This window comes from Gracilinanus agilis, chromosome 3 (genome assembly GCF_016433145.1).
Source record: "Gracilinanus agilis isolate LMUSP501 chromosome 3, AgileGrace, whole genome shotgun sequence".
NCBI lineage: Eukaryota > Metazoa > Chordata > Mammalia > Didelphimorphia > Didelphidae > Gracilinanus > Gracilinanus agilis.
Window position 1 is genome coordinate 659,385,232 of NC_058132.1, and position 22,347 is coordinate 659,407,578.

General features: G+C 42.4%; 1 protein-coding gene across 1 annotated transcript in view; it reads right to left on the reverse strand.

Annotated features, from left to right (window-relative positions):
• The window catches only part of IFT80 (intraflagellar transport 80), a 102,730-nt gene that overhangs the window by 31,105 nt on the left and 49,278 nt on the right, over positions 1-22,347 (reverse strand). Inside the window, exons 6-10 of the mRNA XM_044667702.1 lie at positions 18,154-18,263; positions 14,480-14,569; positions 13,263-13,400; positions 5,196-5,375; positions 2,275-2,393 (exon numbers count right to left, since the gene is read on the reverse strand). Of these exons, the coding sequence (XP_044523637.1) occupies positions 2,275-2,393; positions 5,196-5,375; positions 13,263-13,400; positions 14,480-14,569; positions 18,154-18,263 (637 nt within the window). The remainder of the gene's footprint in view (positions 1-2,274; positions 2,394-5,195; positions 5,376-13,262; positions 13,401-14,479; positions 14,570-18,153; positions 18,264-22,347) is intronic.

Genomic DNA, 22,347 nt, shown 5'->3' on the forward strand with positions numbered 1-22,347 from the left:
AAATGAAGAAGTTGGATTCTGTGGTCCCTTCCAGCTCTAAATCTATGATGCAATGATTTCTTGACTATATATACATATAAAAGAAATATGTTATTAATGATAAGATAATAATAAAAATAGATTAAATCTTATAAGGATATATACATGTATATCCCTACAAAATGTATGTGGATGTGTACACACACATACATCCCTACAAAATTTAGTCTTATTCAATTAACTTAATGTTCAAGCCTGCCAAGATGATCATCAAGCCATCTCTCCCAGATTTGTGTCAGCTGAAAAACTATCAAATAGGTCTTTATGCAAATCATTGATAAAACTCTTTAAGAGGGCAGGGTGGAGCACAGAGCCACAGATTTGGGGGGGGGGGCATTAAACTGAGCAGCTCCTTCCCAGCTTTCATGGAACTATTAATAACCATTCTACGTGTCAAGACATTCAACCAGTTCCAAATGCATCCAATCATCTAGCCAAGACCTTTTAACCCCATGGCCCGAGGACCACGAGCAGCCCACAACACTCCTGAGTGTGGCTCAAACCAAATTGAGAAATACTTAACAAAGTGAACAAAAATAAAACGTAGATAGTATTAGCATGTGGCTTTCTATGTCGACGTGTCCCACTTGGGATCCTTACGGAGGGCTTGGTGGACACCATTTTTATCTGCATCCAACTCCCCTGATCAAGCCCATTCCTGGCCATACAGCTGCAGGGTCAACAAGCATAGAGAAGTGTCTATTAGGTGCCAGACACCGATTCCTGGACTTGGAGCTGAAAGAGATGTTAGGGGTCATTTGGTCTAATCTCTTTTTTCACTTAGGAAACTGAAGCCCATCGAGGCAAAGAATCTTGTCCAAGTTCCCATAGCTAGTAGATAGCAGAGGGAGGACAATACTTGAGGTCTTTAATTCCAAATCCATAGCTCTTTCCTATATATTACATCGTACCCAATGTTGACCTCAATTGCTGGCCAAGGGAGTTGGCAGGATATGGAATTTCCTTGGGATAAATAGCTATTAGAGAAATTATATAACAAAATGGGGGAAATTAAATGTTTTTCCACTCTAAATTCATGTAATCATTTACTTAATATATAATTTCAATTTTCGTTTTTTAAATGAAGGAACATTTTTACCCTCTGAATTTTATTTTCTGTAGAAACACCAAATCAATATTCCTCAAGTATAAGTTTGGTCAGGTCACTACTTTAAGACCTGAGTTCAAATCTTGCCTCAAACATTTCCTAGCTGTGTGATCTAGGGAAGTTACCTGAACTATCTTAACCTCAGGCATGTGTAAAATGAGGATGCTAGCAGTTCACAGGAAGGTAGTGTGGATCAAACAAGAGAATATGTAAAGTGCTTTGTAACCCTCACTGGTAAAAATGCGAGTTATCATGACTAGACTCTTGTGTTTGGCCTCCACATGACGGCTGAACAAGCCCGCTGGCTATTTCCCCCCACCCCCAGGACATTCCTTTGAAGGCTGCTCTGTCCTCGCCTGCTCATTCCCGTCAGGACTCAGCTCCATGGAGGTCTTTCTGGATCAGAAGGTGTCCATTCGTCGCCTCCCCTCAGAATAGCTTGGCATTCAGTTTTGTACAATTCTTAGGTTTTCTCCTCTGCGGCCCAGCCGTGCCCCAGGCTCTAGAAGCCTCTCACCGTATACCTCTGCAGCCCAGAGCCCGAGGTCCGGCAGGCACTCCAGCATTGGTTGTTGGGAAGAAGTTGTAGGGTAGGATGAGCAGGAGGTCTGGAGTCAGAAAACTCAGCCCCAAGACGCCGGTGAGGGAAGGAGTTGGTCTGGGGCTCCTCTTTGGTCTCCTCATGTCCCCTCAACTCTGTGCGGTCCTCTGACTTGTGGAAAATCGAGTTTCGTGGCTGCTCTGCTTCTTCCTCATGGGAGGGAAAGGTGAATCCTGGGTAGATGAGGCTCTGCTAGCTTGCTCTTCCTCTCCTCAGCTTCTGGGGGCCAAGGCTACCCAAGCCACATCCCTGGGCATGTGGCACCAGATGCATGTCTATCTTTAGACAGCAAAGGCCAAAGCTGAGGTGGCTGGAGTTCTCGCTTGGTTCTGAGATGAGATTTGTATGTATATATGCTATGTGAGCCTCAGGAATAAGACAAGTATTATTCTTTTCCATTTATAAAAGTATTAAGATGATTACAATAGTGCCATTTTATCTTTAAAAAGTACTGGCAACTTAACTATGTTTCAGATAGTTAATTGGAAATAACACTTAAGATTAGTAAGAAATCCAAGATGCTTACGAGAACACATAACATTGAAGAGACGTTGAAACAACCAAGTGTCCATAGTTCAAAGATGCCTTGATGACCCGATCACGGAATTCCAATAAGTCCACTGCGTCATTAAGAACATTACGAACCTAAATGAGTCAAACAGAATGAATTAGGAAGGATTTACAATTGATTGGAAGATGGGGAAAAACTTTAAATGACTTCGATAATTGGAAATTTATCCTTTCAGAACATGAGGAAATCCAATAGGGAAGGAGCAATAAAAAACAAGCAATACAAACATAGGACCCTGAAAGACTACCCAGGCTGACTGGGCTAGCAGTCATTACTGATCACAAGGGGGAAAAGCATCCCCAAAGTAGTGCTCCTCTTAGGGAAAAAAGCCAACATTATACTTTGGGATGTCATCAAAGGATACGACACAAAGGACCTGGGAATTCTTATATTATGGAGAAACCACATTATCTCTCTTTTTACAAAGCACACCAAATCCTGCTTGAATGTTTTTTAAATGGTATTTTTTGGGAAAAAAATATTATTAACCCTTTAAAACTTAAAGGGTTTGAGAGGTTTAGCAAGCAAGGTAGAGTGCCAGGCCTGGAGCCAAGAGGACCTGGATTCAAATCTGACCTCAGACACTTCCTACCTATTTGACCCTTGGCAAGTCTCTTACCCCATTTGCCCAGCCCTTGCCCTTCTGTCTTAAGAGTTGTTACTAAAATAGAAAGTAAAGGTTTAAAGGGGGGGGGGGGGGGGGAAGAAATTAATCGGTGACCACTTAGAAGCCAAATCCACAATAGAAGAGACAGATCCTTCTCCATTCAAAGTAAAATGTTACTGATGGGAAAATGACAGTAAAAAGGATTCATCCTGACCAAAGGGTCTCTCTTCTGGCTTTGGCTAAACCACACAGGACAAAAAGCCAGTTTCTTCCTTGTGCTAAGGGATAGAAGAGGACTGGGCACTTAGAGTGAAAGAGTGTCGAGTACCAGCTGATAGAGTGATAGAAACTGTGGTCATTAAGGCTTTCTTAAAGCAATTCTTAATCAGGGACATATCTCTGGTAGTCTGTGAATTTAGATTGGGGAACAAATACATTTTAAATTTCACAAATTTCTGTCTTCCTTTGCCATCCCACTTATTTTATTTTATGCATTAAAAATATTGTTCTGAGAAGGGTTCCACAGGTTTCACCAAACTAACTGCGCAAGAGGTCCAGGACACAAAAAAGATGGAAAACGCCTGAAGTAAAAAGCCTGTAAAAGAGAAGAAGTTCAGGGATTTTAACACTGGTCGGAGATAGCTTCGAGACTGAGATGTAGACAGGCCTCAGCAAATCAAGGAAGACTGAGGGCTGGCTATATTTACTGAAGCCTAATGAAAACCAGTCATGACTATTAACAGTTGAAAATTAGTGATAAAAGTACCAAATTGTATTTGTTTATGAATATCTTTTTTTTTAAAACCCTCACCTTCCATCTTGGAGTCAATACTGTGTATTGGCTCCAAGGCAGAAGAGTGGTAAGGGCTAGGCAATGGGGGTCAAGTGACTTGTCCAGGGTCACACAGCTGGGAAGTGTCTGAGGCCTCCCGACTCTAGGCTGGGGTCTCAATCCACTGAGCTACTCAGCTGCTCCACTTATGAATATCTTTAATCAGCAATTCAACTTGTTTTAGCAAGCACTTTTAAAGCAACCTATTATTTGTAAGGTACTGTCCTTTTAACTATAAAAAAAATTCTTTACAATTGAAATAGTCATATATTTTGCTTACAAAAGAGAGCTAATAATCTCTGCTCTCCTGAAGGCATTCTCCCAGCACCTGGATTTATCTGGCCATTACTTGCTTAAGTTGTAAACCCTGAGGTGAGAGTTTAAGAGGAAATGTGGGCACTTCTAATCTCCCTAAGGCTGAGAGCCCCTGCCCTTCAGGTCCCTCCCCACTGCCCAGTGCAGAATCATCTGCCAATACATCTTGGGACTTTTAGAGAATCAATGGGAGAAAAGAAGGTAGCAAACCTAGACCTAGGGGCAAAATACGAGGCTGGACAAAGAGATCTTCAAACGGCTCTCTTCGCCAAAAATATCTTACCTTATACTACCCCAATTTCTTCTCTTTATTTCGGTATATTGTCTGAAATTCCACCATTTAGAGATTTTTATTAACATGCATCCTTTTATAAAACTAAAAGTCTATTTAGAAAGTTCAAAAGCCATTTGGAACCTAGTTTGAATTCATTTGTATGCTTTCTCTTAACCTCAAGCTGAAACAGCTCTACAGAGGGAATGAGAGTCCTGAAGGAAGGGAGAGGGAGGGAAATAAATCATTTTGGACCAGGGAGCCCTCTGAGGGGCAGAGTCTGCCTATTGTGCCTATCCCACCATAGTGAGAGTACCACAGTGAAAGGGCAAGGGCCATTGAGGACACGTATCAGGGGCCAGGGGAGGAGAGCAGGGGCAGGGGCAGGGAGGGAGGGTGAGTAGGTTAATCATCTATTCATATGAATAACTTGTAAGAAAGAAGAGCACCACTATTGTGAAAGTGCCATGACTGGCAGACATGAGCAGAGTAAGCAAGCATATAAATCATGTACACATCCAAACTTTATTAAAAGAATTACATTTTTAACGTGCAGGTAGAGTACATTAAAAATGTAATTGCTTGTACAAAATTTTAATTGACACAGTTTTGTAGAAATCAGTCTGTTTTGTGAACTACACCAATCTTTTCATATAGGAATTTTGCTAATCCCTTTTTTTTTTAAACAATGAGGTGCCTTCACAGTATCTGCATGAGCCCTTCCTGTCCTCCAGAGCCACCACCGCTCACTGCCTTGGCCCAAGTTCTGAAGCTTTCAGTGTTAAGACCAACATCTTGGAGCAGTTCAGTAATCCAACAGCCAACAGCTCCAAGTGATTCTGAGCTCGTACCTGCATGGTCCTCCTTTTGGTCAAGGTGACTTCAAAGTTCTTCCACTCCCAACGCTGCTCCACCACATGGGCAAAAACCACCTGTCCATTTCCACAAGCGCCAGCAATCTGAGTGCCATCAATCGACCAAGCAATATTGAATATACTGCCAGTATTAGGCTTCTCTAAAGCATAGGACCACTAGAGAACACAAAACAAAAGAAATTCTAGTAGTTAAGGGCAAGTATGGCATCATTTTATTAAGGAAATAGCTGCCATCACGTCTGCAAGGCACTAAAAGGAAAGAATCTACAAAGAAAACAGTACAAGTACTCAAGAATTAGAAAGGAAATTACTTTTAATTACAAATTATAATATCAAGAGGAGCAACACAAAGTTTCTACAGTAAAAAAACCACTGATATTAATTTTAAAATGTTGTAATTCTCTCGATTCTTTTAATTCACACTAATTCTTTAACCTAAATAAGCCCCAACTCTTGCTAACGGTATCTGTGGTCCAAAAGGGAAGGCCAGCAGAAACACAACTGAACAGAATTTAATCAACAAAAATCTGTAAAGCAGCTACCACTGTGTGCCACATACTGGGGATGCCAGACCCCTGGGGGGATACAACGAGGTCCTAAACAAATATACAATCAACGCAAAGAGACCAGCTGCTGAGAGGAAACTAGGGAGAGACAAGTCCTCTGGAAAGCAGTGACCCTTGGGAATGTCGCAAGGCTGGCTTTGGCCTTTGTACCCCCAGTACTTGGCACAATGCCTGGCACACAGTAGGGGTTTAATAAATGCACCCTAACTTACATAAACACTAGAACAAAAGGCAGGAAAGTGAAGGGCTCTATGGAATCTGCAGAGCCATTGTGTTTGCACTGAAACTATGAAGTGAGGCTGGCACCGAATCCTACACCAAGCTAAGTGGTCAGCAATAGGGAACTATTCTGAGGTCTGGGGGAGTTGGATCAAAAAAAATTCATCCGGCAAGACAGGTGGAAGGAAGGAGAGGGAAGTAGCAGGCCCTGACAGGTGAGTGGCAAGGATGGCCCCAATAGGGCAGCAGAAAGAGGAATCCAAAAGTGTGGATGGCTACAAGAAATATGGAACTTCTGCTGGACCTGCCATGACGTCTGTCTGTCTTCCTGGAAAAGAAGGGTGGGAGATAGCTATCAAACACAATGCAGGGCCCAGGCTCAGGCAAAGCTCACCAGCCATTGGCAGGGCCAGACTAGCTGTGTTTAGAGAGGTTCATCATCAGAAGGATGGTCACATCAACTCCTCAAACTCTTTTCCCCAAACTAGGGACTGGTATTGATAAAGTTCTTGGAGTTCTGGTATAAACACATTGACAAAATTATCAGTACTTAAAGACTCTAAATAAGTAACAATTTATGGGATTTAGAAACTTATTTGATGTAGGAGGCAAGGGAGAAGGAAGAAACCACAATGAAGCCAGGGGTTTTGAACATGGGAAATGGTGGTTTCACAGGCAGAAATAGAGGAGTAAACAGAAAAGAGTAGCTTCTATTTAAAATGGAAGAAAAATTCAGTTTTGGACAAAGTCAGTCTGAGCTGCCACTGGGGAGGCAGTTTGAAATGTAGGTCTGAAGAGATGAAATTTGAAAACTGTCTACCTAGATGTTAAGATTGACTTCGTGGGAATGAATGAGACAAAGAATACTGAAGAGAACAGAGAAAGAGGAAGTTTTCATGGCATCGTGCCCTTGGACAGAGTAAGAATAAGCTAGCCAAGAAGAAACTGATGCCACATGGCATCGGAAAGGCACAAGGAAGTCAACAGGCACTGATTTGGGACACAGGAAAGGCGAGGCATGGGTCCCTGCCCTCAAGGTGCTCGCCTGCACCACAGTCACCATCAGGCCCTTGCACTCCCCGGGGCGGCGCCAGCTTAGGCAGCGACAGGCTGCTGGGAGCAGGCTCCTGCCAGAAGCTGACTTCAGTCTCATTCTAAGGATCTCTCAAACCCACTTCAAAACTGGGCCAACACATGCAAGTATCTCCATATATCAAAGAGAGGGAGAGTGAACATGGAAGGTGATTGGGGCAGGAGAAGACCAAGAAGGGCTTCCTGCAGAAGGTGAGGTTTGATTCCACTAAAAATCACTCTAGACCAGTGATGGGCAAACTTTTTAAAGAGGGGCCAAAGGAAAGAAAATGTTCATCTGTCAGTCTGTTTCTAAGGCAACTCTTTCCAAGTTTCATTGTATTGTATCCTACTCATTGTATTCGTCAGATTAGGAATAATGTCATGCAGGGGACAGAACATTTCAGGGGGCCACATCTGGCCTGCCAGCCATAGTTTGCCCATCACTGCTCTAGACAACATAAAATATTTAGGAATCTATCTGCCAAGACAAATACAGGAATTATATGAACACAACTACAAAACACTTTCCACACAATTAAAACTAGATCTAAATAATTGGAAAAACATTCATTGCTCATGGATAGGACAAGCTAATATAATAAAAATAACAATCCTACCCAAATTAATCTACTTATTCAGTGCCATACCTATCAAACTACCAAGAAATTTTTTTTAGAATTAGAAAAAATTATGATAAATTTCATTTAGAAGAACAAAAGATCAAGAATATCAAGGGAAATAATGAAAAAAAATGTGAAGGAAGGTGGGCCTAGCTGTACCAGATCTTAACTGTACTATAAAGCAGCAGTCATCAAAACAATATGGTACTGGCTAAGAGACAGAAGGGAGGATCAGTGGAATAGACTTGGAGTAAATGACCTCAGCAAGCTAGTACATGATAAACCCAAAGATCCATGCTTTGGGGACAAGAAACCACTATCTGGGAAAAACTGCTGTGAAAAATTGGAAAACAATACGGGAAAAATTAGGTTTAAATCAACATCTTACACTCTCTACTAAGATAAATTCAAAATGGGCAAATGACTTAAATATAAAGAGGGAAATTATAAGTAAATTAGGTGAACATAGAATAGTATACCTGTCAGATCTGTGGGAAAGGAAAGAATTTAATTCCAAGAAAAAGATAGAGAACATTACAAAATGTAAAATGAATGACTGTGATTATATTAAATTAAAAGGGGTTGTACAAACAAAACCAACGTAATCAGAATTAGAAGGGAAGCAACAAATTGGGAAAAAATATAACAAAAATCTCTGACAGAGGTCTAATTTCTTAAATTTATAAGGAGCTAAGTCAAATGTACAAAAAAAAAAAAATCAAGCCATTCCCCAATTGATAAATGGGCAAGGGACATGAATAGGCAGTTTTCAAATAAAGAAATCAAAACTATCAATAAGCACATAAAAAAGTGTTCTAAATCTCTCATAATTAGAGAAACGCAAATCAAAACAACGCTGAGGTACCACCTTATATCTAGTAGACTGGTCAATATGGCAGCAAAGGGAAGTGATGTTGGAGGGGATGTGGCGAAATTGGGACACTAAAAAGCTGCTGGTGGAGTTGTGGATTGGTCCAACCATTCTGGAGGGCAATTTGGAATTATGCCCAAAGGGCTTTAAAAGAATGCCTGCTCTTTGATCCAGCCATACCACTGCTGGGTTTGTACCTCAAAGAGATATTAGGGGGAAATATATGTACAAAAATATTTATAGCCATGCTCTTTGTGGTGGCAAAAAACTGGAAAGTGAGGGGTGTCCATCAATTGGGGAAAGGCTGAATAAATTGTGGTATCTAATGGTGATGGAATACTATTGTGCTGAAAGGAATAAAGAACTGGAGGAATTCCATGTGAACTAGAAAGACCTCCAGGAACTGATGCAGAGTGAAAGGAGCAGAACCAGGCAAACATTGTACACAGAGACTGATACATTGTAGCACAATCGAATGTAACTGACTTTGCTACTAGCAGCAATGCAATGACCCAGGACAATCAGGAGGGACTTATGAGAAAGAATGTATCCACATCCAGAGTAAGAACTGTGGGAGCAGAAATGCAGAAGAAAAACATAGGATTGATCACGTGGTTCAATGGGGGTGTGACTGGGTTTTTGGCATTAAAAGGTCACTCCGCTGCAAATATGAATAAATGGAAATAGGTTTTGAACAATGATACATGGATAACCCAGAGGAACTGCTTGTCAGCTCAGGGAGGTGGGAAGCAAGAGGGAAGCAAAAAATCATGAATCATGTAACCATGGAAAAATATTCGAAATAAATTAATCCATAAAAGGGGGTTTGAACAAAGTCATAAAGCAAGCCAGGGAACAGGGGGACAAGGACAAGAAGAGGGAGAACATTCCGGCAATGAGAGACAAGCAATGAAGAGGCCTGGAGGTGAGAGAAGAGGGGCAACAATCATGGGGGCCAGTGTAGAATGACACTGTGGTCACCAGTACCAGATGGGATGGAAAAGACAACTCAACTCCCTTTGTGCATGAACTCTACAAATAACCACTGAAAGGATGCCTGGGGCCCAGGGCAAGTAGGCTTTGGGATCTTAATCCTCCCTATCAGTGTCTCTGAGGGGTTCAAACCCCCAATTTGAGAAACAGTAGATTAAGCAAACTTACAATTCTAAAAAACATTCATTTAATCTGTTTCAGCTTTCTAATTTTGATGCTTTCTAGTATAATTCTTTCAAAAGTATCAGCTATGGTTTATTTTGCCTGGCATAAAGAGTTTAGAAATACATTTAATGATTTGTTCTTCCTCCATAATTAGATCATGTGCTTAAAATGTTTGTGTGTTACATTTGAACTCTAGGGCCACAGTTTAATTATTAGGGGAAAAAAGCTCTTCCCATTTTGAAGCAAATACCCAATGAAGTAATATTGTATATAACATTTTTCCTCTTATTAACTTTTATGTATCATAACCCGAGAACAGGGAATTCAGTTATAGTTTACAATTTAAGCACATTGCAATTCAAATTTCCTCTGTGTATCATGTAATGTTTGTTTCCCAAATGTTATATAACTCTAACATTTTCAAAATTTCATCCTACTATATAAACTGAGCAGTTTATTTTTAATGGCCTGAATCTTACACATTAAAAAATAAAAACAAGTTAGCCAAAACATTTTTCTAAAATCATATATGCACAAACTCCTAATTATTATTAATTTACAAAATATAGTATTTAATTGAATTAAATGTCTTCAACTGATGTATTTTCAAAGGGAGGAAAAAGACATATATGTATATACGCTTCCTGATGGTTCCCAGAGGGACAGTTTGCTGATTCAGCCTCATTAGACTCAATGGACACAATAAAGATGTCCGAGTTGACTGCTAAGGTCAGTCTGGTTTTCTTCAAAGCCCTCCGATGCTAAGTGACTTTTTATGAATTATCGAGCCTCCCCTCATCTCCAAGTACTGGGAAGATGAATTCTTTTGCAAATATTAATGTTAAACATTTAAGGGTAAAAAAAAAGGGCATAAAAAGAAATCTCTTTCAAGGCTAGTCTAATAAATTATTCTAATTTCCTTTAACGATTACAACTTTTTAATATGTCAGAGCAAGGTAAGGCAGGTATAATGTCAAACATCTGTGCTTACACAAGAATTTCAATAAAATCTGTTTATGCACATATGCCTTGGGCCTAAGAGAAACCAAGTACAAGCTGGTAAAATGACCATTAGAGCTCACGTGCTGATGGCACCTACTATGTGCCAGGCATAGGGCTCAGCACACCTTCTGCCCCTGGACTTGTAGAGTGAAGGAGGCCCCTGAGTGAGAGGGTGACATCTCCTGGCCAGCAGCAGTCAGTGCAGCGCTGCTCCACTAGTCACTGCGGGGGCTACAGGACCTCTGGAGGGGGCGCTCACCCAGTCCCTCGGAGCTCCCCAGGGCCTTCCAACGTGGCCCCATCAGGCCAGAGGGCGACGGCACTGTCCTGGGCCAGGGCTCCCATTTGACTTGTGTCTCGGTCTCCCCAGGCCCCGGCCTGGTCCTTTTTCCAGTCAGCCTCACCACCTTTGGCCGGGACATGGTCTCTCTGCATTCTGCCCAGGCTGCCATGTCTACACTCCTAAAACTCAGGCCCAGGCGTGCCACGCTCTTCTCAGGAAGAGGCCTCGGATAAAACAAAGTCCCCATTTGGCTGCTCCCGTCTCCCTTCCCAGAATCCTGCCATTCCCCATCCGTCCTCCCTCCCCTCTCCAGGTCTGGGGGCTCCTTTCTTGGTTCGGATTGGATCTCCATCTCCATGGCCTCGGGCAGAAGGCCAGAAGTGCCCCGAGGGCAGGCGCTCTTCTGCTCTTCTCCAACAAAGTCCCAGGCCATGGAAGGTGTCTAATCGGTGGTGGAGCCAGGCCGCCTCCTCCAGAACCGGAGACATGGGAAATGCCGTCCATCTACTCCTTCTCCATCCTGCCTTGGGAAGTAGATCTTTCTGAACCCTGGTGTGGGGCTAGCTGCGTGTCCTCAAGGGCAGATCAACATGTCAGCATCCCTTAGCAGAAGGCCAGGACTTGGGGATGAGCAGCAAGCCTACACCGGAGGAAGGAGAACGAATGGCCACGGACAGACCGTGGACCGGGAGCTCCAGTGCCTGGACAGGATAATCTCGGGGGCAGAAAAGATACAGCCTCAGAGAAGGGCTCCTGGCAGGGGAGGAGCCTTCTGCTCATCACATCCACTTCTCTCATTTTACACACAAGCAGGGTGAACCCAGAGAGGTCCGGCCACTGGCTAGGGAGAGCCAGGCAAGAGTCTCGGCCTGAGCCTGAGCCAGGGCCTTTGATCTAGGATACAGCTGCTGCCACGTCTGGGCATCTGTGTCCTGGCTCCCCGAGGATCACTGGGATTCTTCTGTACTTCTTTTTTTTAAAACCCTCACCTTCTGTGTTAGACTCAATACTGTGTATTGGCTCCAAGGCAGAAGAGTGGTAAGGGTGGGCAATGGGGGTCAAGTGACTTGGCCAGGGTCACACAGCTGGGAAGTGTCTGAGGCCAGATTTGAACCCAGGACCTCCGTCTCTAGGCCTGACTCTCCATCCACTGAGCTACCCAGGTGCCCCCTATACTTTTATAATTAAGTGTGTCACTGAGATTCTCACACTATCCACACTGAAATGCCGGAAGTTCTTTAATCTGAGGGCAACTTTAGACTTAATCATTTTATTAATTTACTACAAAATCTTTCTTTACTGTAAGAAGCCATTTGAATTGACACAAGGAACGTGTACAATGTATACAATAAAAAAACAAAAAATGGAAAGAACCAAAAAAGAGGAAGCCAAATGCTATATAATGTCATTCTTCTGTGGTTAAATAAGAAATTTCAATCAAATCTATTTACATACATAACACTTGGGGCCTAAGCAAAACTGGAATTTGTAAAAACTGGTTAAATGATAAAAATAGCCGACATGTATAAAGCACCTACTATGTGCCTGGCACTGTGCTAAGCGCTTCACAATTATTTTCCCCTTTGATCTTCACAACAGCCCTAGAAGGTGGCTTTGTAAAAGCATGCATTTTCCTTCACTACAGTTTTAAACTTAAGGAACTTCTGGAGTCTTGAACAAAAATTGAGAAAAGGGACCTCACTGCAGAGCTGGGGGGGTCGGGGGGGAGCACCAAGAGCATGGAATATTGCATATGTTGTCAGACAGACAATGTGGGGGTCAGTCTTGCTGAATTGTTTTTTTTTTCTTGATATTCGGAAAAGAATAATATGAAAACATTAGACAGAAATAAAGACAAGATGAAAGAATACAAAATCTCTACAGTGAAAGGAATTGCCTTAAAAATAGGTTTACACTTTCTTAAAGGAATAAAAGGGCTTTCTGCATCGATCTCATCCTGAATTCTGAGTCATCATCCCTTTTAACAAATGGCCTTTCAGGATGTCCTTCATAATTAAACATGTTCAAAGTGAAATATTTCCAGAAAGGCAAATACTTGTGAATGTTCCCTATTCCTAAAACGTTAAAGATCTCGCATGGTCCCACAGAGTCTAGAATTCAATAAAGCATTAAATTAAGGAATCCAACCAGATGCACGCACTAAAAATGTCTTCAAGCCTTCCATATTTTATGCATCATCAAGAAATGTGTGTGACAGTATGCCTGTGGTTTGTCAGAAGTATAGCTTACCCCTGTTTTATCACATAAGCGTAAAGTATGAAATGATCCCACAGCAAATAACTCTCCATCTGGAGCCCAGGCCACCGAGGTAATGGGGTGCTCGTGAGGCTGTGAGCTGTACAGCAGACGGCCATAACTATCCCAAACCTACAGAAACAAGAACAAAGTCAGTTTTTTTCAATTAACACCATCCCCCTGCCCTCCATCATTACAAATGTAAGTGCTATTCAGGAAGCTAGAGTTAAGCTCTAGAAACAGTTTCCTTCTGAATATGAAATTCATATTTATCAATAGATTTTACAGCACAAATAAGAAATATGCAGGGGGAGCCGACTATATTCTATGGAATGTTTAAAAAAAAGTACAAATGTCAAAAACATAGGAATATTTCATGAAGCAAAAAATAATCATTTTGCTACAAAGGTTGGAATAACATGAAGAATTAGAAATATTTTATATAAACTTAGCTATTATTGAGAACAAAAGCAATCTTGGAAGAAAAGAAAGTCCCTTTAAAATTTGGTTAAAATCTTTTTTTTTTTTAATGTTCAGTTTATGGCTTAAATCTTTTATTTCTCTTACTTAATAAGAACTCTGTCAATGGTGTGTTTTGATTACTTTCCCTCTAATTATACATAGTCAGTCTTCTCCCACTCACATTTATTCTTGTCAAAAGCTAAAGGTTTCCTTATATTTACTGTCTCAGTGGATTTGACTTCAATAACGTGAATGTACTCATTTAAACAGTGGCTAAAAATGGAAACAGTAATTACACTATTTTATTAAGCCAACGTTTCTACGTCAATAAGATTGTGAATATAAATTGGGCATTTTGAGAGGTGCTACTAAGGTAATGCTTATTACAGCAGGGAAGAGAAACTCACTCAATTATTTTTTTTAAACCCTTATCTTCCATCTTGGAGTCAATACTGTGTATTGGCTCCAAGGCAGAAGAGTGGTAAGGGCAGGCAATGGGGGTCAAGTGACTTGCCCAGGGTCACCCAGATGGGAAGTGTCTGGGGTCAGATTTGAACCTAGGACCTCCTGTCTCTAGGCCTGGCTCTCAATCCACTGAGCTACCCAGCTGCCCCCTCACTCAATTATTAACCTTATAAAGGATGGTTAAAGTTAGGGACTTCGAGGAGGTTTTTATGTGCTAGATATCTTTCTATATTTAAAAAAAAAAAAAAACTTCCATTCTGATGATGAAGCTCAGTGTTACCCACCTTATATTTACAGTCTTCACCAGCAGACAGGATAAGGTCATTGACTGAGTTCCAGTCCACTTTTAAAATGATTCCATCATGAGCTTTCCACTGGAGGAAAAAATAAAGAGATTTGGAACTTTAAGAAAAAATGTGATGGAGAGTTTCCAGAATGATGGCTATTTTGTAGTAGATTAGTCATCTTGCTAAAGGAAAACAGGGAGAGAAGAACAGAACCTTCCCTCACTCCCTCCAGTCCTCTTCTGTCCATGCCCGCCATGCTACAGTCCCCATTTGTTAAAAGGTTTCACCTGCTTCAGAATGCTGATTCATGAGGTGCTCACCATTTGGGCAACCTGGATCGGACTCTACAGGGTTTTAGTCTCCAGAATAGGTCTAGGAGGAATGACTAGATCAAGGTGCTGCCTTCTGTGGGTGACAGGGCAAGGCACTTTTGAGCCCCAAATCATCTGAGTAGAGGAGCATCTCCAAATGAGGCCAGTGGCCACAGACTTCCAGGAAGAGGCTGTAGCTGCCAGGACTGCTACGGTACTTGTTTTCTGAAAGCACTAGGACAAGCAGAGGCAGAGAGGGAGAAGTGTGGAATCATTTTTTAGACTCTCCTACAAATCACTTGTAGACAAGTCAAAGAAATGGAAAGAATAAAGGATAAATGTTTCTTTCCCTTCTATGCGCTGGATACATCTCCCTTCTACCACTAGTTCAAGAGGAAAAAAGGACAGCAACTGCTGGGCCCAGGCCAAAGATAGGCTTCCTTTGCCAGAGGATACCAGCCCCTGGACCAGGCATCTCTGCCCTCATGGGCCTCCTCTTCTCTCTCCATTGAGAGGTCAATCACCCAAGCCTCAGGATTCATTTTCTCTGCGTCATTGCTTCCTCTTTTCCTTGTTTCTGAGTGTAACCCCTTCATTTGCATTTTTTTTCTTCTTTGATATCTCTTTTTTATCCTGAGGCCTCTGGGTCTCATGCTAACCAACCAGTGTCTAGGAAAGATATCACCATTCTTCTTGCAAGAACATTCATGAGGTAAATTTTTTTTTAGGATAAAGGACTGTAAAGTAGTTTATCTCAATGGCACAGGCCATAAGTTTGCACACTTTTATTTTCCCTAAATAATCTATGCTGTGGAGGTGGAAAATCTGCTACACCTGAGCTAAATTCCCAGCATCCTTTTAAGTACATCCTCATTTGATGTACAGGGGCTTGGGAGATAAATTTGGCTGAGACCCACGCTGCGGGGCTCTTTTTTAGCAGTTTGAGCTTTGCTTTGCTTAAGCTGTGGGTCTCTGGTTCTGTGCTCTGCTCACTTAACTTTTCCCTCTTTTTACTATCTCCATTTTGCTGTAATAAAGCCACTAAAAAGCTACTAACAGCCTCATAATTTAAATTGTAATTATTACAATGTGCACTTCAGTCTTGTGGAATTAAGAAACAGTTCATCTCTTTCAAGATTTGTGTTTTCTTGGGGTTCAGCCTTTGAAAAGTGCCCCTTTGCCAACTGTCAGGCCCTCAGCAATGATCCACAGAGGAATCTGGGGGCGACCCCCCCCAAGGCCTGCTTCAAGTGGCCCTTTCATCTCTCCCCATGATTCGGCTCGGTAAGGGCTCATCTGGCTCCTTGGTCTTGGCCTCCTTCTCCTGCTGGTTCATCCTCTCAAACACTGCCTTGCTCATGGTCACACAGTCAAGATGGGTCAAAAAGTAGGATTTGAGTCAAGGTCTCCTTGGTCCACCATCAGCCCTCTAGCCATTATTACCTCGTGCATACGAGGGTCCCAAAAGTCTTAGTGCAATCTTAAGCATTAGTCACTCCAGAAGGATAAAGGTTATAAACTTTCAAAAACAACGTCTTCGATAGTGCCATGTTTCCTATTAGATTTCACCATAAGGCCTGTCTTGTCCTAGGCACTGAACTCCATAAAAACCTTCCTCAGCTTCTGCTCAGGGCTCTTGGACAGCAGCCTACCAAGAGAAGGCAGAGCGCAGGTGACCGTCTGGAGTGATCCCACAAGACCAATTCTGACGGAGACGGATCCAGTGCCGACAGAAACCTTCACACAGGCGGTGCACACTAACGGGGCGCCTGTCTAATTAAAACTTAAAATGCGTCCTTCAGAATTAACAAAATCAAATTAAGTAGGAAAACGTTTATTAGTGAAAACTTTCTTTTTTCTACAAATCTATAGCACGTACTTCTAGAGTGACTAAAGCTTCGAGTGCAGTAAGCCACTGAAGACACCACATGAGCCGGCATCCTCTCCCTCCACAGTCCCCGTACCTCGGAATGCCGCAGGGAAGCCCACTTGGGTCCCACCAACAACATGATGATTTCGAGGCCCCAGGCAGCCCCCCAGGATCTTTTCACTAGGAAATCTAGCTTCCGTGGTGCTTGGTGATGCTCTGGGATACAGCCAGGCAGAAGAGAGAAAAGGCTGACAGGCCAACTTCAAAGCACACTCTCAAGCACTTGCACCTTGGGGATCTGCTACCTGAGGGCAGAGGCAAGTACCAACAAGGCCACCATGGTCACAGTCTACCATGACTGGCACACAGGAACTTCCCTCCTTGCACTGGCAGGGCCAGCCTCTAACCAGCTCGGTCTCCAGCTCCCCTCAAAGCCGTGGCCATGGGCCTCCAATAGAGAACAAACACAGGAAAATGAACATGCTTTAACCCTTACCCTCTGTCTTAGCATCAATACCAAGTATTGGTTCCAAGGCAGAAGAGTGGGAAGGATGGGCAATTGGGGTTAAGTGACTTGCCCAGGGTCACACAGCCAGGAAAGGTCTTAGGCTAGATTTCCTGACTCCAGGCCTGGCTCTCTTTCCACTGAGCCACCTCGTTGCCCCCCAAAATGAATATTTTGAAACCTGAATATTTTGATATCACATTTTAAAAACTATGATGTATATAATAAACTTTCAGACTAGCTAAATTCCTCAACATTACTTATAGGGAGAAAATGGGGAAACAAAAACCACAGTTCTCATCATAAATGAATGTGTTAGTGACACAAAACGATTTTCTCAAATTAAAAACATATTAATAAAATGTGGCCTACATTTCCCTCAAAGCCCATCTTGCATGCATTTATTTGCATTGATACTGCACGAAGCCTGCTTTATTGGCCCCCCATTTGCTCGTGTCTCCTCCTCCTTCTCTTGCCAGGGACAGACTTGCATTTACTTACTTCATCCCGAGTGAGGGGAAGGGACGGTGCCTGGGAGGCTAGCACCGTGTTCCCTAGCTGACGCCGTCACTGGGGTGATATTACAGGACACGGACGTCACACAACACACTGCCTCCTGCGGCCAGAGCGCTCACATCAAATCATACGGAACAAGGACGACGGCATGTAGGAAATCTCTTACGCAAGTTTATTTTGCCGTGTCCTAACTCCTGCCTATATTTTTAAATCCCCGTTGTGCCAAATTGTGAGGATTTGTGAGCTGAAACACAGTTTGGTTGTACTTTACTACCGTCATGTTAGCTGGCACAAGAGAAAAACAGCCAGCGGCTTCTATGCCAGCAATAAAGGCCACTCAGTGACTACAAGAAAGCATCCCTCCGATGTAAAGAGACCACCCAGAAGGACTCAAGAGGACAAGCTCTGGCCTTTTGCCCAGTAGTTGGGTCAAGTCCTTCCTGTGAGGGAGTAATTATCTAGAGAGTACCTGTAAAATTTTAGCATTTGGCTGAAGAGGTTTAATAATCAGCTGCTTCCCCGCTGTGTAGAGGACCTTTTCTGAATCAGGGCCCCATGCCACGGAGTAGACCGGCGTGCCTGGAAGAAGACCGAAAAGAGCTTTGGTTATGGCCGTAAAACAAGACTCCTCAAGCCTGTGATCTGTACTCCTGCCATTTCCCTGACTGGCCCCTTTCAGAGTGGCTCTGCTCTACTTTTGACATGGACACTGCTAGAATGGCCAGGGGACAACCTGCCCTCCGCATCTGACATGAGTCTGGGGGGCTCCAATTGGGCTCAGAGAGCATCAGGATTCCCTGGAACCTCGTGAGATTCCTAATGAAGCTTTGTTGAAAATAAACACTGCTCTGTTTGATGAAAATGCCAAGAATGCTGCTGGAATGACTGTCCATCCATTGCCTTCTCCCCATACAGAGCAGGGAGTGTTGACTTTCCAGTTGAATTCTCCTGTAAAAAAATAGCCACTTGACCTAAGCTCCCTGAGAGGTCACTTCTCTTATGGCCACTGCTTTGGGTGGCATGGGGCAGCAGGACTTCTCCCAAGCCACAGCTTAGCCACTTCCTCCTTATGTCCATACCCAATGCCTTAGCCACTGTTTTAAATACATCAAAGGAGAGTTTGCTCCCCTGAGCTCTGCCTCTTAGGCCGTGGGGTGGGGGAGAAGATCTCAGGGGCTTCCCAGGATTTCTGATTGAGGCTGTTGTTTGGAGATCCCCTGATCCAGCACAGATGACTTCTATTTCTTCACAGGGGAGGTCTGAAGACAGTACCTCACATGAAAGGCCTTCCAAAGTCGTACTCGTCCCCTTTGTCAGGGACACGGGTCTCCACCACTGCTTGCACACACAACCTTATACACACTGTCTCCCTAGCCAGCCTCAGCTCTGGTGCCATCTCCTGGGAGAAGTCCTTCCCGGGGCCCTTTCATGCTAAGGCCTCCCCCATTCCTGTTGCATCTATTGTGTACAGGCCAGTTAGCCACGTGGCCCCTCTCGGATCTTTAGGGGCAGGGCTATGTGGGTTCACTTTCTTCCAGATCCCTAGTGCTTTCTCAGTTACCTAATGTATATTTGGTTGGTGTTGAAATGTAGGCAGAGCTAATAAAATAAACCAAGAGATGCAGATGATTTTTTAAAAATACAAATATCTCAGTTAGTGGAAGGATATCCAGCATCAGGTTGGCTATTTTTTCTCCACAGGCTACCTTTGCTACCTGCAAATTAGGAGGCTGATTCAAAGAACTACATAGAAAATCTAAAACCTTAAGTCTGTTATATTTATAAAACTGGGACTCTAGGAATTTTCCAGAACTCTCTAATGATTACAAATATGAATATGAGGGCAGGAAAACAATTTCCTCTTTATGTACCTACCAAGACTTCTAAAATTTCTTTACTTGTTGTTAAAACGATAGTTTTTGCATCTTTCTGGCCAAATTACAAGACTAAAATATTCAACATGGCTTAATCACATGGAGGGTTCGGCTGATGACAGCTGATGACTGAACCAACAAGGAAGAGAATTTAATAAGAAAAGGTTTTTAAGCTGGCACCCTGCCTCTCCCCCCTCCCATTTTACCCCTCTTCTTTCATCTTTCATACTAGGAAAAGGAACAAAATCGGTCATTTGCCATCACAGCAGCCCTTCCTTTTCTTTTTTTTTTTTTAAACCCTTAATTTCTGTGTATTGACTTATAGGTGGAAGATTGGTAAGGGTAGGCAATGGGGGTCAAGTGACTTGCCCAGGGTCACACAGCTGGGAAGTGACTGAGGCCGGATTTGAACCTAGGACCTCCTGTCTCTAGGCCTGGCTCTCAATCCACTGAGCTACCCAGCTGCCCCTTCCTTTTCTTTTTTAACAAATTTGTTCTGATTGACACACAAATTGGAAAGGAAGGCCTGGAGCTAAGCTGGCTCTCAAAGAGAAGGTGCCAATGAAGACTTCCCATTCTGTAAGGCTTCCCAGAAAATACAAACCAATAGTTCAGACATTAAAATGTAGTGTTTGCACATAAAATTAGATAAAAAACAATTAAACTGTTTCATGGTAGATGAACACGTACTTTTGAACATCAGGCCAGGTGCTCCACCACAGGCCTAAATTCTGTGTTGACAAAGCACATGTACAAAGGAGTTCATCAAACACATCCCCTCCTGAGGCACCCAATGTGAGCCAAGCCCCTTGGCTGGGCTGGGCTGGGCTGGGCCAGGTGTGGGAAATTTAATTAGCTTTGACAGGGACGCTCATCTGGTCAGCCATTTCCCTAGTTCACAAATTCCTAGCAGTAACGCCTCTTTTCTCTTTCATGACATTATGAGAATTAATTTCATGATTATGAATATTGGGGGGAAAAAAACATGTTCTGAGTAGAAGGTCCTATCAAAGCAGAGGTAGGAAAGCAAAGAGCCTGCAGAGGAAAAAGCTCTCAGATTTTGTGAGGACACTGCCACACATCTTCCCTCAGTTGGAGCACCAGGATTCAGCCCTCACTGATCTCTATGTGGAAGGGGAGACACTCTGGCTCCCAAAGCTTACGCTAGCCATCAGGCAACTTCCAGAGACCTTTCAGGAAAGCACTGGCCAAATAATGGTGTTAAAAACTCACATTGATAGAGCAGCTTGAAATTTCCAATGTGCTTCCCTGACAAGAAATCTGTGAAGTGGAGAGTGTGGTCATTACCCCCATTTTCCAGATAAGAAATTTGAGGCTCAGAAAGCATGAGAGTCATTGACCTCTGACTCTCTCTCTCAGTCTCTCTCTCTCTCTCTCTCTCTCTCTTTCCCCTCCCCCCCTCCTCCACAGTGAGGAGATGTCAGAATTGGGTCTTCTCACTCCACACTCAGTGTTCTTTCCATTAGATCTATTAGCATGCTAAGACAGTGAGAGGTTTTTAGGTGAAAAAGAGAGACACTACAAAGCTCATTCTAATTTGATGTAATTTAATACTTTAAAATGAGAAACTGACCAAAATTTTTCTTTTAAAAAGTCATATTCCAAATTTCTCAAAATCATATGTTGTAAAAATGATCAAATTTTTATATTACCTTATTATTGGTTATAGTTGTCAAATATCTGTCATTTTGAAGGAAAGCTTCTAGGCATAAGGCATTACAATTTTTCTTGATTTGGAGGAGGGCAGGTATTAGGGATATTTTTGGTTTACGTTCCATTTGGTTGAGACACTTAACTAGATCTTGTTTTTCTAAGTTGGTACACTAAAATCATGTGACCTTTTTGACATTTTTTAAGAAACCACATGCACCTGGGGTTGGGTTAAATGTCAGACCCTTATCTCTCGGTAAAACAAACTATCTAAATTCTTTCAACCTGTAGAAGACATTTTAAACCACAGGAGTGGAGGCAAAAAATGTATTTCAGTTGTTTTAAGGAAGTACATAGCTCAAATATACTGTGTTTTTCACAGTCGCACTATAAAGATAAAGCCCCCAATTTTTTTCATTTTTTGAGCTCTGAAATGAACCATTTACTATTAAATGTATGTAATGAAACCTACCATGAGGAACTTTTCAATCTTCAATGCAATATCCTGTCTTATATACTACTGCTCAACAATGCAACAAATATCTATTTATCCTAGTGCCTATAAGCAGGACATGCTCAGTAAGTATTCACTGACTATTCAGAATCCAAAGAATCAGAAATTCAAGTAGCCAGAATTTTTTTCCTGAAATTTTACTTTAGTTTTTTTTAGTCTCAAAAATAAGAATCCCTTTATTTTTTTAAAAAGATGGATTTTAAGCAACTAAAAATAACAACATCTTTGGTACACCCATGCTGTCTAAGGCCAATCTCCTCTACCTTTTCCATCTCTAGTAACTCCAATACATTCCTAATACTGACCCTGAACACTTTGAGACCTTCTACCATTCAAAGGAAACCTTCATTTCCTCATCATTAAAATGAAGGGATGAATATGCTTTACAGATGGTTATATAATATTAGTGGAACTAAAAAACCTTCTTCTTTGAAAGCTAGAAATCCTTGGGGGCAGTGGATTGAGAGTCAGGCCTAGAGACGGGAGGTCCTAGGTTCAAATCTGTCCTCAGACACTTCCCAGCTGTGTGACCCTGGGCAAGTCATTTGACCCCCATTGCCTACCCTTACCACTCTTCTGCCTTGGAGCCAATACACAGTATTGA